The sequence below is a fragment of the Archocentrus centrarchus genome, chromosome 16 (genome assembly GCF_007364275.1).
Source record: "Archocentrus centrarchus isolate MPI-CPG fArcCen1 chromosome 16, fArcCen1, whole genome shotgun sequence".
In the NCBI taxonomy this organism is placed as follows: domain Eukaryota; kingdom Metazoa; phylum Chordata; class Actinopteri; order Cichliformes; family Cichlidae; genus Archocentrus; species Archocentrus centrarchus.
The window spans coordinates 2,489,887-2,509,749 of NC_044361.1; the positions used below are offsets into that span (position 1 = coordinate 2,489,887).

Consider the following 19,863-nt stretch of genomic DNA (forward strand, 5'->3'; position numbering starts at 1 on the left):
CACCTGGCCTCACCTGGGGTTTACGGCGGGGTTAGGACACCTGTGCCACGTTATATCTTAACTTCCTGCAGGGGGCTTTGCCATTACAGGTGTTTACACCTAACATTTATTTATTTCAGATTTCACAGGTGTTTCAGATACACTCAGCATGTAGAAGTGGAGATGCAGCAGAAGAGCCCAGGTACAGTGAGTCTGAGAGGAAGAGGCACGACAGAACGGTGATTCAGTTTTGTACGGTGAGCTTTTGCACAAACTTCAAATATATTTACAATATTAAACAATCAATGATTCATAAGATGTGATATTTACAGATATTACAAATAACATGGGTTCAGTGATTGCAGCTGAATGAGTCAGTAACTGGAGTTGATCTCTCTTAAAAGAACTTAAAAAAAAAAAAAAAAAATTCACATTGTTTCCTCTTCTGTTTCCAGAGGAGACAAACACGCCTCTGGTGTCAAAAGAGTCTGGTCAAGTTAATGCCAAGAAATCTGTGGTACAATACAAACAGTTTAATTGTGTAATTAACAATCAATAACCACTTCTAGTTAGAACATTTCTGCCGAAAGGAACCGAGAAACACTTATAAAACAGTCAGTTGTAACAAAATAACTGGTGTTCTCATTGAAATAAACTCATAAAAAAGAAACACTTTTATACAGAATATTTATACAGGAGTAGCTTTTTGAATTGGATTGTTAACCAAAGGAAGACACATCGCAGACATCGATTTTCACACAGATTGCATATGTTTTTCTTTCTAAGGTGTTCTATAGGTTAGTCATTTTACCTAAGCTTATTTGCATGATAGTAAAAATTGCATACAACATTAATTGTGAAGCTTGTAGCATGAGTTGCTCGACATACAGCACTTTTTATAGGCAACCTTTAAAGCACATTTCTCCATTTAAAACGTTTAAGACACTTCTTGTTTTTACTGCCCATTGAAATTACATTTATAAATAGAAAAAAGATCGGTGGAATTAAAAAAAAAAAGAGAGCGCGCGCAACGAAACATAAACTTCTTTTTTCTTTTTTTTTTTTAGAAAAAGTAATTACACTGCATGAACTGCAAATAAATAATGTCAGACAACATAAACATTGTGAAATTCACATTTCCAACTGTGTGGCAATTCAGAAAGTTACAGTGACAAAGGTTTTGCAAAATAATCTAACATCGGCAGTGCCGTATAGTACAAGGCATTTGTTGGCATAGTTTCTTTAAGACTGTATTTTTTTACAGTTACAATATAATGTCTATATATATATATTTATATATATATATTTCTTCCCTAACAAATGATAAGTAAAGACTGAGCTATTCTCGGAGATGCACCTGGGCTGGGTGATCGCGTTCCAGAGTTTGGAGTGATCCATAATCACATTATGCGCTTTTTAAAAAGAACTAATCTGCCAGCAGGCTCCAGACTTGATACCTCATAATTAAGGCCTTGTCATCCACTTGGTCCTTGATTTCATTTGCTATTTTCTTAAAAAAAAAAAAAAAAAAAAAAATCCAGTTAAACATCACATACGTAAACACCTATCGAAGTCCTAACAAACTCCAGGGGAACTTTTTTTTTTTTTTTCTTTTCCATTTTTCAATATAATCAGTAGCTCAAAAAGATAAAGTAAGTCAGTGTAAAACAACAGACATAGAGTGCAGTCAGCAAATATCCACGGCAACATACTTAGAATAATTTTTTTTGTGCAGATTATTTAAATGATGCATCATCAGTCTTTACAGTGAATAATACAAGTTTTACAAAATCGAAAAAGTAGTACATGTATTACTGAGTCTGAAATGGGCTCTCCAGTGTGTGAACACTCCTTTCACATAACCCGTGAGTCTATATATATATTTATATATATATATATAAAAACACTCGTCATACAGTCCAGATGCTGTACTGATTGAAAACACTACTTTTCTTTCTCTGCAGTGTGGTCGTTCTGTGGTGGTCAGAGCGGTACATTTAGCACAGTCATCAGTCTGTGAGTGTGTGTGTGTGTGTGTGCACAAGAAAACTCTCAGTACATGTTTCGAGGTGGGTGGGGGTGTGCGAGTCCTACTCCTTGGCCTCGTGCTCTGACTCCGACTGGGCCTCGGTGCCTCGGCCCAGCTGCTCTTCGATCTTGATGGAGAAGATGGTGCTGTTGGTCTGCGTGCTTTCGTCCAGCTCCTTCAGCAGCTCTCCGCTCTCCCTGAAGTCCGTCAGCTCTTCCTCAAAGGCTGGGCTGCTGCTGCTGCTGCTGCTGCTGGTGGTGTTGTTGGTGGTGGCCATGGTGTTGTTGTTGTTGTTAAGGGGCTCCTTGGGTGCCTTCGCTGGGTGATTGACATAAAAGCGCTGGTTCTGGAAGAACTTGATGATGGTGAGCTTGGGCAGGTCCAGCTGGGCCGAGAGGGTGTGGATGGCCTCCTCGTCAGGGTACAGGCCCACATCCTGGATGAAGCTCTGCAGGATGCCCAGAGCCTCCAGGGAGATCTTCCCTCCGCCCGTGCGGGATTTGACACTCCCTCCGCGGCTGCCTTCGTCCTCCGTTTCGGCCGGAGAGGCGGTGGAGGGCTGGCGAGGCGGCAACCGGGGACCAGTGGTGGGCTGCTGTTGCTGCAAGGGCTGTTGGGAGGGGTGGAGGGACAGGGAGGGCTGGTGCTGCTGCTGTGTCTGAGGAGGCTGAGCCTGCGGTGAGGAAAAAGAAAAGAGGGAAGAGAAAGGAGATGGGGATGTTATCAGTGAACACTTATCGGCGCCTTAATAAGGCCTTTCATTAAAATCAATTGAGTTGTGAGGAAAAATGGGCCTGCTGTGTATAGAACAGGCACTTGGCTGAAGGAATTTTCTATGTAATATCTCATTGAATGCAATCAGTTCTGCAGATATGATGTTTTTCCTTTTTTGGTAGTGGGAGATTGTGTCTCATTGTGGGGGTAGAGGAGCCAGCAGCCACACACCAGCAGAGATACTCGTACACATGAACGACACAATCGGCTCCACACACACTGGGAATTCACGGGCAAACTGGCCTCTCTATTATATCCTGTGCTGCTTATCGGGCTCTATTGCCCGGCAGTGATAAACAAGCTCCCCGTGCACAATTCACGTCGCGATGGTCTGGCCGATTTGCCGTGGTGTGAGAATGCTATCGATGGCTTTCACTCTGCCGTCAGAGTCCCGTTAGTGTAAACACATGACACATTACTCGTAAAATGTCTCATTGTGTGGTTGGAGAGGGAGCGAGTGGGCAACTCGTGGTCTCTATTGACCCTGCAAAATGGGCGCTCTTTTATTTTCATTTCTGAGTCAGACTCTGTATATAGGTGTTTCATAATGAAGTTTGCAAAACAGCACTTTGCAGGGACTCTGCTTGCCAGCTGCATAAATGCACCCAAAGATGTGATTTTTACTGTACCAATATACTGAGCCGCGATAGAGCAAATGTGAGCTAATTTGGCGAATGCATCGCGTTAGTGAAAGAGCAGCACAAAATACTTAAACACCAGTCTCTTATGGACACTGTAAAACTGCACCATTAAATCAGAAATAATCCTATTTTATCAATCTGCAACCATTTGTGCTGCATGCAAAGTATGCACAAAATTCCCTCATTCCATATCTGCTGCTGAAACTGATTTGTCAAAGAAATCCTATTACCTTATTTATATCCAGTAAATGACAGTCTTTGTGAAACACTGGCATTGTATCCAAGTAACCAAATAACTAATCAACCACTCTGCTGTGGCTCAGACTTTTAATAGAAGTATTATTGTACTTCATTAAGATGTTTCGACCGTTAACCGAGCCTGTGTGTTATTTTCTATTCATCTGCCAGATGTCTCTTATAAAGCAGCTCTGTTAAGCAAGTTCAGCCTAATGATATCTTTGAAAACGCTTTTTGCTTAAAAAGTAGGAACTTTTTAAGTGTTGCAGTGTTGTTAATTTACAAGCGTTCACAGGAACTCCTGAGTGCTGTTTATTCAAATTCCTGGAAAATTAGTAAATGACTAAGTGAAATGGAGAAAATATGTTTTTTTTTTTTTTTTTTTAATAAATTATATTAGACACAGACCTTTGGAAATGAGGATACCCACAGATACAATGAGACTTCCATCAGGATTTTTTTAATCATTTTCTCCAAATCACACGTGCAGATAATCAAATAGCTTTGATTTAGCGATTAGTGATCCACAGCTAGGGTCTTGGCTGGAGCCTGTCCCATCTCGCGCCAGATAAGAGGCAGGTCACCCTGGACAAACTCCCCGTTTATCACAGGAAACTACTCAGTCTAAGCCAGCATGCATGTGTCTGAGCTGTGATCAGCTGCAGCCAATCAGCAGATTCAACTGCACAAACATCTTTCTGCCATGCAACATTCCCAACAGCATTCACATGGATGTTATGGAAAACATCTGAGGTAGTATTAGGTTGGTGCCTTGCCCAAAGGCGCTGGCTGGGGTGACAGACGCTCCTGAAAAATGCCATGTTCACCTGTAGCTGGTCAACGTGCATCAAATGCGACGGCCGCTCGTTGTGGTGCTGCTGGCCGGCGCTGCTCTCCTGCTCGTAGATGGCGTCGCGCTCGGCCTGGGAGAGGCTCAGGAAGCGTCGGATCATGGAGAGGTTCTCCCAGAGTGTCCGATTCTCCGGAGACGGATCCTCCTTCCAGCGCAGCAGCTCGCAGAGCCAGCCCTGGAAAAACATTTGAGAGGAGAGGAAGAGGAGGCAGAGACAGAGAGAGTTAAAATCAATAAAAACATATTCTATATCTTTACAATGAAATGTGCTCTTATTTGTGTCATTTTGGGCCGTGGCCTCCAAAATGTTTAAGCACGGTTACATTAAAAAGGCCATAAAATCAATAAGCTCCACTAAACCAGGAAGCTGCTTCTATGGGAAGCTTCAAAAGACTGAGAAAAAGAGCCACTGTCACACCATTTCAAATGATTTAAGTAATTAACACTTTCTTGTGCTGAAATGAACAAAATAAAACTAAAACCTCACTCATAAAATGCATCATCGTTTCACAATATATGCACCAGGAGTGAGTGTGCATGTGTTTTTTTTCCTTGTTGCACAGCTGAAGATGAAGATGTGGGTCAGCCAAGGTCACGCAGCACAGCAGGAGGGAACATTTTAATGTGACAAGAAAGACATACTGGCACACTGAGTAGCACCCTTGGGAGGAAGCGGGTGACTCCCATGTTTAAAATGCTCCAGCAGAGGGCCATGAAACACAGAGCTGAGGAACAGGAGAAGACAAGTGCACTCAAAAAGGCTTTATTTGATTAATACAATGCACAAAGAGGTCTGACCTTGGTGATTAAAAGATTCAACACGAGCCTGACGGGAAATGCTGACGCGAGCGTGCAGCAAGAAAAAAACTCACACGTATTCCACGAGTACTTTTATTTATTGTTCATGTATGATAAAACCTGCAGAAGTACACAAACGTTTTAGAAGCATTACATCATTTGGTCATAATGTACAGCTGTTACAGTGTTACGGTTTTTGTTGATTAAATAAGGAACTAATCAGTTCCTAAAATGATCGAGATGCTCGAGTTCATGCATGTTTGTAATGAACAAATGAAGACACAAACACACAAAAGACTCTAATAAATAACTTGAATAACTGTTGCTGTTTTTGACTGATTAATGATTGAACTAATCAGTATTTATTACAGATAAATATCGGCTGCTAAAGAAGAAATCAGCCGGATACACAAATATATCAGCTTATTATCGGCACCATCAGATTTTGGTGATATTTTCCGATATCGGCATGTGAGCAAATAAAGGCAAAGAAGAAGTCAGGGGCTGATATTTACCGATATTGCATCAACTTTCTGCTGGCAAAAATCCAAAAATTAGTGCGATGAAGACTTGAAAATACATTACAACAGGTTTATTTTTTAATAATAATGACTGTGTTTATTTCTGTAATATAAAAGGGGGGAAATAATCAAGAATCAGAAATGGCAACTGCCTGAAGTATAATTTAAAACACTGGTATCAGCATCTACCCAGAAATTTGCATTAAAGTGCACCCGTAGGTGCAGCCTAGCTGCTAATCTCACTTCCCTTCCATCTCTAGACATTAGAAATAGAAACGCCTCACAATTGTTAAAACGTGTGTTCATGTTTGTTCGCGGAGCTGCGTGAAAGACCGAGGGCTCCGCAGGGGCTGAGTGACGTGGTCAGACACGATGACCTAAACCTCAGCAGGCCAGCGTGTGAGTAAGACTGAGGGAAAATAACACACTGAAGGGCTGCGTGGGAGAGACGGGAGCAGCAGAGTGGGGGATGCAGTGAGGAGGGCATGAAACTGTAGTGAAGCTAGAAGAGAGCTGTAAGGGAACAAGAGCGGATGAAGAAAGAGGGACGGCCAGGGAGCGAAAAGCAGCGAGGAGGAAACGCGGCGTCAAAGAGAAGCAGCGAGGTGTGTGAGTGTGTGTGCCTATGTGTGTGTTACAGAGGGCCACTCTCTCAGACTGTCCTGGCAGCGCGACAGAGCAGCGCTGTAATCTCCCGGCCAGTGCGCGGCAGCACCTTTCATTTCCACAGGATTACACCGTGCTGCTGGTCTGCACACAGACACATATGCACACACACACGCACACACAGAGGGCAGAGCCACACCGCCACACTGCATGCAAGAGATAACTCAGCAGTTTGGTTGTCCCCTGTTCCAACTCCTCCCATAAGCCACATCAAACCCAGGAGGGGTTTTGGAGGAAGCCGAGAGGGGGAGAAAGAGAGAGACAGAGAGACATAAAGAGAGGGAAGGGGAGAGAGAAAGGTGGGGGAGAGGGGGGCCATAAAGCCTGCGTGCCCACCTTGTTCCTTTGCCACGTTTATTGTTGCGTTTTTAATTTGCATGCAGAGGGATTTGGACAGCGCTCCAGTTGGGCTGTCTGTGGTTTCAGCTGATTCGGTAGTGAGGAAGAACACACACACACACACACACACACACACACACACACACACACACACACACACACACACACACACACACACTCTCAGAGACACCCCCAACCAAAAAAACACAAACAGACGCACACACACCACCACACACCATCTTGTCAAAGCCAGAGAAACAGTACCCCAGCCCAACGATGGAGTAATCCAACTCAAACACTCCCCAAACCAGCAGGATTAAACCCAAAGTAGCAGAGCCAATCAAACAAAGGCGCGACGTGAACTCCATTCCAATGCCAGGAAGTCCATTTGATGAAATAAAGTACAGCGAGTTTATTAGTTCACGAGTGCGAATGTTCGTTTGTGTGGCTTTTACCGACATTCAGCTGCGACAGAAGGAGCTGAAGGAAGAATGACGCACCGCGAAGAAAATAACATTTTTAAACACCTCTCCTGTCCAGCGCTGTGGACAGTGGACAGTCAGCATTTTCCATGGCAGCTTCAAGAGCTCTGTTTGTGTTTGTCTAATTGCATTGCTTCCACAGTTCAGGCAGAGGCGGTGTGGGGGGAGGACAGAGAGAGGGTGAGGGACAAAGGGAGTGAGAGAAGTTAGCCGTTCCTGCTGTAACTTTGGAAGAAATAAACTTGGGATAAAGTAAAACAATGAATCTATTCTAAAACCCAACGTGCTGTGAAATGTATTTGACATCAAACCTACTTAAATATCAATATTTTTCAACAGGACTTTATGTTCAACATTCCCACACTCCACTGATATTACCATACTGTTTCAAATCAGTTTTCCCCTTTATTGTTTAATGTAATTTGTTGAGCCTCTCCACCGCAGATGACAAGCACCAAATGCTCTTGATTGGATCGTGGAACTTGCTGCCCCTGCCGCTAAAGTGTTCCAATACGGTCCAGAAAACAAAAATCTAGGGCTCTTCAATGCAGTGTACTCAGTGTTTTGTTGAAGATCATTAAGGGCTCTCTATAAATAAATAGAACAGGTAGTTCAGAACAGGCCTGTTTGCCCACCAATAGAGAATGCAGCACAAAGTGTCTCACAACAACACTGTAGTAAAGATATTTTCTCATATCGCATGACTGCAAAATGCAGCTGCAACAGGAACCAAAAGTCTGCTGATACTTGCTGCACTGTCTATGGCTGATAAGGCTGATAATGATCAGTTACAGCAAGCCTACATTCATATAAGAAACAGAAGTAACAGATTTATTTTTATTAGGTGGACTGTACAGTTCTAATCTTCACACCTCTCATCAACTCACAGCTCGAAACCGCAGAAACACAATGTCAGAGCGGCCGAGCTGGAACCAAAGAGCCAGCAGAGAAACTGCGACCAAACGCAACGAAGGTCTGCGCTGGAGGAGAGCGCTGACCTAAAACTGGTAACAGTGTTCATGCTCCTCAAGATCCTTCACGTGTTACTGCGGGAAATCACTTTCACAAATATTTAAATGCCACAAAGGAGGTGCTGAAGCCTTTCGGTCAACTAATCGCATAATGTACCGTTTGCTGAATCACGTGCTGCCAAAAAAAAAAAAAACATTTGCTGCTTTCGTTTTTGTCATCAATGTGATCTCAAAGTCACACCTTAGGCCCCCCCCAAAAATTAACAATTCTTCATTTGACTGAGAATTAACCTGTAATTTAAGGTTTAATAAATGATATTTACTTTGCATTTAAGGACATTTATACTGGAAATAAATAATGATTGATCTAATGAAGAAAGCTGTGGCTCAGGAGGCAGAGCAGAAGGTGAGAGGTCAGGTCTCAGTCTGTTCCTGGTCTGCACGTCTTGACCCCCCCCCCCCCCCCGGCATGCAGCCATCAGCGTGCAAAAGTGAAAAAAATGCTGCATAAATGGCTGATTGTGGCTTGCAGTATAAAAAGCGCTTTGAGTGGTCAGTAAGACTAGAAAAGCACTATGTAAATACCAGCCCATCCAAACAGATTTTTTCCAACCTAGATAACCTCAGAAATCACAGATTAAGTAGTGAACTGGAAAGGCAGTTTATTTGGATGCAAAGCACATCTCTCAGTTCAACTCACAGATGCTGCAAACAGGTTCATTGAAGCAATAAGTACTGAAAGGCATAGGATTATCTTGCTATGTTGGCACACACCTGCAACAATATTGCACTGTAATCCGCTGCCTCTGGGTCATTGTTGCTTAATTATTAATTACTTTCAAACAACTGGACTGACAATCAAGGATTCATTTCTTGTTTTAAAGCCGACACAGACATGACCGGTGGAGTCGCGCGGCGCTGGGGTCGCAGGGTGCCAAATTAAAAGAGCACCTCAGGGCCCGAGAGGTCAGATCTGTGCTCAGCCCCAGGAGCTTCAGCAGACCATTGTATAATATTGATATAAATAGCAACCGGGTGTTCGGAGAGAAACAGTTTCCTTGCAACACAATAGTTGAATTCATGCGCAAGATTCACCCAACTATGCAACGCAGTACACCGTGTATGTGTGCTGCAGTCACAAGCTGCCAATGAGAGCATAGGCTTGCTCTGTCAGAGAACAGCATGGTATTCACCGCCCGACCCACCCACCCATTCACCGCTAAACTACTGCTGCAAACACCCCCCCAACATGGAAGCTCAGAGGAACGCTAAAAAAAAAATCTGGCTTTGCTGTGAGACAGGCAGAGCGGACAGACAGGCAGACAGACGGACAGAGGTCTGTCACATGGCCCGGACCAACACCTTCCCCCTAATCTCATTTGCTTGTTATCAGCCCCATCGAGCTGACCTCGGCCACTGCAAAAATAAATAACTAAAATAAGCCAACAGATGTCCATCAATTTGCCATTTGAGGTCCCCCCCCCCCCTCCTTTCTCAGATTACTGCATGACCAAAAATAATGCCTCAGTTTCAACCTAACAAAATGTACTTTGAGCACCATTTGGAGTTTAACCATCTGGACAAAAAAAGGCCAAGATGACACAAAAAAATGAAAAGAGAAACTGAGTGATGGAGAAATGATTGTGGCTATTGTTGTGGCTGGCTGGTTGGAGGAGAAGACGATTTCTGAGACAGCCAGACAAACCTCCTGTGTCTGAACGAGGGAGAGAGCTAAAAGAAAAAGGGAAGACAATGCATCACTGTCTTTCCTCCTCCTTGAACCTGGCAGAGGCCCAGCACTGGCAGGCAACACTATGCAGATAAATGCAGCCGATAACACGGTATGTTCAAACCTGTTTCTCCTCCCCGAACACGCCGATCCAGCGTCTGCGCGTGCAGGTTGAACCCGCGAGGTAACGTGTGCTGCGTTGTAAATACATTACGGCGCGGTGGACGCCCATCTGCTGACGACGGTGGAGTCTTGAGATGTTCCTGATGCTCGGGCATATGCGAATCTCCCGCAACAATAAGCAATAATTGACTGCACATTTCTGGGCCAGATTCCTTTGCAGTGAGTGGGTCTTTATATGCAAACAGAAAAAGCTTTGACTGTATGAACTGTTTCTGGCATGCTGCGAGGATGAAAGAGCAATGGAAACGGGGTCAGTAGCCTTAATTGAACTGCAATGGCAATCGGAAGGACGGCCAAAAAAGATATACTAAGAGCACGTTGTTCCCCTTCTAACAGATGAAATCAATGACAAAAAAAATCAATTTCTCGTGTTCAGCTTCAATTGTCTTTGTGTAGTTTGCCTCCTCAGATAATAAGTCAACTTAGCATAGACACAAACTCCCACAAACTCTATCTAGCCCTTTAAGGAAGCCTTAATCCAAATATATGTTCCTCTGTGGGGGTGATCCAGTGATCAATGCTTAAAGGGAAGGAATTAATTTGCAGTTCAGCTAAGGATTTACCACATTGATTATCGTTGCACCGCTTCAGCTAGATGAATATGTTGGGTTATGTGGTGTATTCATTATATACCCAAAGCAATCGTGTTTATTTCCTTTCATTCTCCATGTGATAGGCAGATGATCAGGACAAGGGCAAGATTTGCACTAAAAATGTCTGCTAGCGAGATTTGAACATACAAATTTGTCTCGCTACTGGAATGGAAAAGATTACCAAACTGTGCATTCATCACGTACCCAAAGTAATGCAAAGTAATCATGTTTGCATTATTTCTCTGACTTAAGAGAAGGTTTGCACTGGAAATGGCTTTGCTAGATCACAAAATACTAATGTATCCAGCATTGCTGAAAAGGAGATTACCGAGCGCTTCTTCAGCGCGCTTCATGTCGCATTTATGACGCTGGCTACACTCCACGTCTCGATGTATAGTTTTTGAGCGGGACCACGCCGGCGCCGTGGAGCCTCTGCAAAATCCAGCTTTACTAAATTCCGGGGATTCAAACTCGGGACCCACCGGATCACAGGTTTGCCTCTCTAAGCGTTTTTGCCTACAAATCACGACTGGATATTAATAATAAAAGACAACACACAACAGAAGGACTGAAAATGTTGCCTATGAAATGAATATAGAGGGAAAAAAGCATTAATTACTTTCTAATAATATACCACTTTGTATCGTATCTAAGGCTCTTCACCAGATGGCGATCAAAGAGTTGAATTTATTGTTAAGCCACATTTTTATTTACCTCTGCATAATTTTTCATAACCTCACCATCTGATTCTAATTCACACGCGGGTCCGAGGCCGTCGTGCAGGAGGTAGACTACAGAGCAAACGGATCAAACGGCCATCTTTGTGAAATGACAGACAGGCCCTGAGGACGGCGGCAGAAATTAACGATGAAATTTCTTGTACGTTCTTTCTTATGGAAAGCTTTTAAGGATTAAACACTGAGTCATCTAAATGCTTTGAAACTTGAAAAATCTTTTTTTTTTTTTTTTTTAGTTATTAAATCTCGTTGATATGACTCTGATGTCTTGTCAGAGTGGATGCTTTCCAGATTGTGGTTGCCAGATTGTGTTACTATCTTCCTTTGTGAGGATGTCAGTGGCTGAGCTTTAGGAGAGAGATTCGCCAGTCTGAATCCTACATGCCAAACATTTAATCTCTATTCGAGCTGTGACACGGAGAAGTCTCAGCCAAACAGTGAACGTTCTCTGAAGAGGGGTCGCGACCTCTCCAGATACAATAAGCAAGTTGACAACAATAACAGATTGACAGCTAACGCGACACACATTGTGAGGGCGAGGCATGACTGTGCAGGAAATGGCCCTCTCTGTGTCAGCACTCCTTCCCAGAAACAATACGGCCAGTTCTGTGTGGCAGTTTACGTCATGGCTGCCGAACCAATAAAGCACCGGGGGTATTTTCGGGCGACCAAACAGAGGCAGATGGAGCATAAAGAATAACCAAAGGCAAATGACCAGTCCATCAAAAATGGAGCGCATTAAACATCTGTGTGGTTACAGTTTCTTTCTTTTTTTTTTTTTTTAGCCACACATTTTATTCTTTTCCAGAAAGGTTCTTCACACACAACTGCACACAACACAGTGACAATTGTATAAGCAGGGACTTTCCCACAGTCTACTTCTATTGGATCCTCAGTAGGATGAATGCGTTGTCCAAGCCTGGAACAAACACATCTAATTTGCATATCCACAAATTAAACTGTTAGAATATTTTGCTCAGTCCTGACCAAACACTTGTAGGAAATATATTTTCCCTCCTAAGAAGGAACACGTTTTGATGGACTCTCCGTCCAGGAAAGCACTGCGGACTGATCGTGTGTGCAAAATGGCTGAAAACAGAGTCACTGATGATGCTACAGAACACGTGTCTCTCTGTATCAAATATTAGTATTGTTGAAATTGCACCATAATCTAGTTTAGCCCGGTGGTGGGCTGATATTTGTACATCAGCGCTGTCTGCACAGCCACACTGAATGTTCAAACACTGTTCTCCAACCACAAATTTACCTCTTGTTTATAATCTTTTCTATTCGATACTGCTGAGGCAGATGGAGGATGAATGCACACAAGACAACAAACACACCGAAGATGAACTACAGATAATCAACAACTGCAGCAACATTACAAACGCAGAAAGCACCTACATGGAGTCTGATTCCATCAATTATAAGAGCTTGATTGAGATTTAATTCAAAGCTGGGGTTTAATTGCTAATATCAAAGCATAATTAAGCTGATAAATCATGACTGATCTTATTGAATTAGGGATTGAAATAGCAGAGAACCTGCAAATTGTCTATGTCAGCTAAATAAGTGTTCTTAATTGTCTACAAGTTTGCAGATATGAATGAAACTGAACAAATATTTGTACCAAAAGGTGTTTCAGACTAAAGTATTTAGAGATGTATCTTTTTTTTATTTCCTGTTCAATAACCAAAAAAAAAAAATCAAATGTCTCTCTGGAACATACATGCCCTTCTGGAAAACGTACATGCCCTTCGTCAAGCTCAGTTTATGCAGTATATTGTAAATTTACCTACTAATAGAATCGAGTGTGGATAAAGTGATTTGGAGTGAGAGGCAGTCGTCCTCAGAGAAAGCAAAGAGACCGAGAGGAGATTTTGAAAGACAAATAATGCTACCAAAACCAAGAGCACATAAGCAGGATGAAGGCTTGGATACGTCCTAATATCTCCCCATGCAATTCTCCCTCTCTCACACACTGTGTGCACGTACACTAGCACAGATACACACTCTCTCTCTCAGACTGCATCTGCCGGAGCTAGTGGCTGTAGTTAAATTGAAATATTTCCCGGCGTGTGTCAGAAGCATGCAGAATGGTAATTATGACAGATCTGATTAGGCGGGCCGAGTCGGGCGGCTCCGGGCTGCAGGTGCGACCTTGTGCATTCCTGCGTGTGTAAATAAAATTAATTACAAGCGTAGGGGGCGCGCAGCGCGTGACATCAGCGCGCACAGGGGGGACTCCCACGGGGGGCACCCTAATGGAATATTTTCCCCGAGTCTAATAATACAGTTGGTATTGACTTGAGGTAATTAGGGGGATCATTAAAGCGCTTTTCCCGGCGTATTTGCCTGCCTGATCAGATTAGTGAGAATGGGCCTCAGAACAAGCCCTGTGTGGTCTGTCAGGAGACAGTGGGAGTGGGTTAGCTTGCTAACATTTGCAGGAAAGAAGAAGCTAGCAAAACACTGCGCCTGTCAGTGGAATAGGAGTAACTTTTGCTAACAAGCTAGAAAACTGTAAGAACTAGTGAGGTCAGGTGTGTGACAGGTAGAATAAGCACCGGTTAAGCTTATTTCTCAAGAGAGGTCTGGTGCTAGTTCAGTTATCTAGCAAACTGGCTAACAGCTGCTGTGCTCTACAAAACATTTGTCATACAGTAAGGCACTAGAGGTGACGAGGATTCGGAGTCTCGACAGTCGGGGCAGATTCCTAGTTTGGACTGCAGGGAAGGAGGTGGGCGAGGAAGAGGAGGAGGAGGAGGGAGTCGTGCGGTTGGAGACAGATGGGGTGAGAGGTGGCACGTAAGGCGTAAGTGAGAGAGATGGCAGGAGAGACACAAAGTGCTCTGAGCATGCTCAGTGAGACCCCGTGCCCCCACTAAGAGGAGGAGGGTTCAGAAAACAGGCTGGTGGGAATTCCACTGTCCATTAAACAATAAGAGAAAGGCTCATTTCAGAGGGAGGGGAAGACTTACCGTTTGCAAGATAATTCGTTCGCTAAATTAATTATTCAGACAGCTGGGTCTCCAGTTCAAGAAATTGTGTCTTTAATAATGGAGGGGATCTGGCCTAGCCTGTTTCCCATGGCAACCTAATAACCAAGCAGGCACTGGAGATAAATAAATAAATCAATTAATAAACAGTCACGGCCCTTTCAGATCCCCAGGGGCTGTGATATGCTCACTCTGATCTGCCTAATTTGAGAGAGAGAGGTGTGGAGAAGCACACAAACAAAAATGAAGACTTGATGCCAGCGCCGCTGTAACACAGAAAGTAAAACTTGTGGCAAGTGATGCAGAATAGTAACAAGTATCATTGTAACATCTTTACTGTCAGTTTTATGATCCACGGATGTCACAAATATTCATGCAAAACACGACTTTTAACACCCCGACCCCGAGTGGCTCCTCAGAACAGACAAACCTCCGAACGGTCACAATCTAGAAACAGACACCGAAAAGGTCAGCCATCTGCCCCTCTTGTAAAGCGGCCACTGGATGGAGAGCAGAGCGATGCAGGCAGCATGCGTGTGTGTGTGTGTGTGTGTGCGGTTTGGTGCAGTTGCCTTCGTCATGTGCTAAATATCTGAGATTAAAGCTAAGAAACGCTTTCATGTCCATATGAAACATGTACGACCACTAAGCGGATTCTACCCGTAACAGGAAATTAGCAACTTTGGAAACATGAAGCAGTTGCAGTTATGCGGTCACCCTCCCTTCCTCCTATCAGTGTCTCCACCCGCCCCCGCCCACCTTCACCCAACAGTCCACATCCTTAGACCGACGAGGCACTCACTCCCCACCATCACCCCCACCCCCCCTCCACTCAAGGGACTGCCGTGCCAGGCGGGTGCAGGGTGACAGATGGCATACACCAACCTCCCCCCTCCCTCTTCCCTACTGCACCAGCCCCCCTGCTCGGCCCCCCCGGTGGCGCAGCGGCGGACCAGATCAGTGCCATTCTGTCTCATTAGAGCCTGGCTAATTAGCGTAGCCTCTTCCAGGGGAGAATGAGCGAGTGAGAGAGGGAGACAGAGAGAGACGGAGAGATGGGGAGGGAGGGCGCTGTTTGTGGCGGTGACTGCGTTCTGTACTCCACTGGCCATTGAGGAGTCGGAGGGCTTTGAGCCCCGCAGTGCACAGGGCTCCCAGGGTGCTTGTTTTATGACAGCAGGGACTCTGATTCCATCCACCGCACAGTTCCTCTCAGGAAGTGTTGGGAATGTTTAGACATAAAAGTCGTGTCAAAGGAATGCCCCCAATCCGCTCCACCCCACCCTCAGCCGACCTCCCATCGCTCAGCTGAATATTAGCTGCCCTCGCTGTCAGGCTAGCCAGCACAGCAAGCCCTCCCTGTTAACATGAATGAAAACAAAGCACTGCAGCTTGCTAGATAGTGCTCTAGCCCTACTGAGCCAGTTAATAATGTTGACATCAACTCCAGGCTATCCAGAGCGTAGCTTGCACCTCTGCAGGCTAAAATGAAATGGGCCGTTTGGCAAATTGCACAACTTCTGGCAGCGTCAACGCTGGATTTGAACCAGCAGCACGCAGTTGTTTTCTCCAAGTCTGACATCTCCTGAAGCTAAATGGAGATGGAGCGTTCTTGGAGCGTTCGATCAGTTTGAATCATTGAGGAATGGATCATGAATAATGATTCCGATTTTATCAAAGAGCAAACACAATATGTATCCTAATAAATCAGAACGGCTGCACGGGTTGCTGAAAAATTATGAATGCGCCGACATTAATCTGATTAGTAGTATTACGGTTTGGGTCAGAGTCACCGCTCTGTAGTTACTACTCTGAATATATGGCAGTAAAAGAGTGATTGAAATGCAACATTGAATATGTTCATGCGCAGGGGGGCGGGGGGTGTTAAGGACTGGCAGAGGCCTGCTGTGGTTACGAGCCCTAAGAGAGGACAGCATGGCTGCGTTCCAACCCCCCCGAACACCAGCAGACATAAATACAGACTGGAGTACACAAACACAGGTCCATGCATTCAATGTGCCACCCCAGAAAAGCACACAGTACACGCGACACACCTAACCGCACACTCAGAGGAGCATGAGCAAATGGATATACTCGGGTTAACTGCCCCCTTCAGTTATTGGCCTCCTTCAGGTCACCATCTCCCTTCTTCCTCTTTCTTGATGATATTCTCCTCTTTTTGGCTATTTCATGTCTCAAATATGCGTTGCACAAATGAGAATACACTAAGTGGCGCACACCTACCCACATGTGTCCCAGTCACCTGGTCCTATGCTTATGTAAACATGCTGGGAATCGCTAAGCTGAGCTGAAGAGGCAGAGTTTGATCCGTGAACCGAGCAGACAGTACAGTGCCAGTTTCAGTGATGAGGCCTCTTCCTCCCCCTCCCCCCATGATTATTTCCCTGGACCCCATATGGGCATCCTGCCAGTCTAACCCATCCTCCATCCTCATCACCAACCGCAGTACCAGCAGTCTCGCCTGGCATAGTGCTCTACCCACGGCTTAGATAGTTATTTTTTTCTCCTGCAAGCCTGCAAACCTCTCTTGACCTGAGCTTAAGTGATGATTTTGAACATTGTAAATAGATACATTCATACGTTCCTCACACTGATTCAGGATGTAGTAACATCTTTAAAAAAATTACAAGCTGTTTTTGAACCAACGCCTTTTTTTTTTGGAAATAAGCAGCTCATCTAGGCAACAATATCTAGTTTGGATAACAGACCAGAAATCAGTGCCAGTCACCGACTCACACATATGAATTCTAGAAGCAACCACCGCATTATACCGACTAATCACCTGATTTATAAAATGCTAAAAAGCTTTTGAAAAAAATGGCCGTCATAATTTCCTATTAACCAAGGTGACGCATTCAGGGAGACAACAGGATGTCTGCTTGTTTCTTATCTATTTAGCAATCTCTGTATATCTGCGTGTATGTGCGTACGCACGTGTGTGTGTGCGTGTGTGTGTGTGTGTGTGTGTGTGTAAGTGGGAGGGTTTGTTCTCATTTCTTGACAACTGTTCATCTGCTTCGGGTGTACTGCTGGGGACCTGATTTAGTGCAGTGTCAAGTTTTCGTACTTTGACTAAGAGCTTTCTTCTGTTACACTTTCATAACTACCAATCGCCTGCCTGCGAGGCATTTACAGAATACTGGTAAACTGCAGCTTCATCGCTCATAGCCACAAGAAGTCTTTCGATCTGTACGAAGCTCTGCAGAGAAATCTGAGCACAAAGATGGAAACAAAAAAGGTTCCCACTAAGCACACCTCGGTTCCTTATTTTTATGTCAGAGGAAGTGATTAATACAGGGTGAGTTTATATTTGATTAGTTACCAACTGGCGCAGTTAGCATTAGCGCCGCTGCTCAGACTTGCTCCATATGTTTTGTGTTAAGTAATTGTATCCTTATAGGCATCTTCCATTCAATACAGTAACACTATGCGCGTGTGTGTCTATTACCTTTCACAGCCGTTTGCCTGCTTGTGAGGTGTTCAGGGACGTTTGTAAATTGCAGCTATGGTGAGTAATTCTGCCCCAAATTAGCACTGCACTAGTATAATATTTTTTCCAGTTACTTAAAACAGCCGTTACGTACTTTCTACAAGCTGGAACCAGCAGATCTTTACAGTTTTGCCTGAGACATGACAAAAAAATGACTGACTCACTGCTTGACGAGCAAACCAGCTAATCTATCATTTAACATATTATTGCAGCTCTGCAGCTGTCTCCAAAAATGCCACACTTATTTCCTATTATGTATGACAATGATAATATACACAGCCCTGATTGTGAGAGAGTAAAATAAAAAATGCTGGAGCTATCTGCCCACAGCATAAAACTAAAACCAAGACAGTGATCCCACTGTCTTGGTTAAAATAAAACAGCAGTATGACAAATGCTGATTTTTAGAAGATTTTTGTGGAAACTGCAGCTGAAAGCTGGGTCCTAGCCTCTGATTTTCGGAGTACATGGGTGCTGTTGGGGAGAAGCAGCCGCTGGCCTGGCGGTGGTGGTAGATGTGGCAATGCCGGCTGGGTAGTAAGGGGGGAGGACCAGCTGCCCGGGGAGCGCCCATTACGAGATAGAGCCAGAGATAAGTGCTCTCCCAGGCCCCTTTTCAGAGGCATAATTAGCACACTTCTTATCTGCTGCTCAATTCACATTCACACCCGCCTGCCATGAATGGAACGTGAAAGAGAGGCAGAAATCGGGGGAACGAGAGAGGTAGAGGGGCAAGACAGAGAGATGGGAGGGAGGTGGAGACAGCATGATGGAAACCTGTTCCCAGACAAACCGTCATTTGAGAAGAGAGAGACATGAGCGAGTTAATACTGCGACCGCCTCACTCTCCCCCTTTCTCTTTCTCCATCCTTCCAAGGAGTCTTTGAACTCCTTAACAAAAACAGTGGTTTGTGCATCAAACTGCAATTTGGTAAAACAAAGCTATCTGGGGCTATAATCATCCTAATCAGCAAGAAAAAAATAAAGCCTTTGCAGATATTTCAAGATTATTCCGCCCTTGGTGATCTATTTCTCCCTCCCATCTTCTTCATCAAGCACAATTGTGGAAGTCTTCCCAACTCAGCCTGCGACAGACACATGAAAACCTTTAATAATAACTCCTCAGCGCTACGTTTTTAATTGCTTTTAATAAAGAGTTAAACTGGTGCTGTGTTTTCGCCCTCTGTTTCCAACACACACAGGCTTCTGTTGTGTGAGCTCTGCGCTCTTTGTGAGAAGATGACAGGGGCTCCCATTATCATTCAGCTGAGTGGAGCTAATATAAACAGGTTTGTTTGGTGTTGAAACAGTGTCGACTGCTAAACTCCAAACCCACAATAAAGAAGACATGTGTCATTATGACGATAAATGACTCCACTGATGTACTGAGGTAAGTTTTGTTATGTGGTGTCTCCATCTTTGCCTCGCACTCTTCTGCAGTTTTCTCTTACTCCATCTTGAAGTAACTCTACTGCTTTTATGACGCGTTTGATTCTTTTCATCGATCAGATTAAGGATGAGTTTCATTTGAACACAAACAGAATTGTCTCAGAGGAGAAAGTTCCTCATTTTCTTGCTTTAAATAGAAAGACTTTATCCAGACCATTATCCACATGCTTCTGCATACATGTAGACACTGAGCAATCATATATGCAGGTCTGGAACTTCATTTATGGCATATCAGTACAGCTCTAATAGATACTTTGGAATGGATATTAACAAATTATGCTACTGAAGAAAAAAAAGAGGACAAGTCAAAAACCTTTTACAGCTACAATTTTGGGAAAATGATGATGAGGAGGTTTCTGGAGGAAGACGACT

General features: G+C 44.1%; 1 protein-coding gene across 1 annotated transcript in view; it reads right to left on the bottom strand.

Annotated features, from left to right (window-relative positions):
• Window positions 1–1,891: 1,891 nt before the first annotated feature.
• The window catches only part of satb1b (SATB homeobox 1b), a 45,585-nt gene continuing 27,613 nt past the window's right edge, over window positions 1,892–19,863 (bottom strand). Inside the window, exons 12-13 of the mRNA XM_030749943.1 lie at window positions 4,488–4,688; window positions 1,892–2,681 (exon numbers count right to left, since the gene is read on the bottom strand). Coding sequence (XP_030605803.1) covers window positions 2,070–2,681; window positions 4,488–4,688 — 813 coding nt within the window. The 3' untranslated portion in view covers window positions 1,892–2,069. The remainder of the gene's footprint in view (window positions 2,682–4,487; window positions 4,689–19,863) is intronic.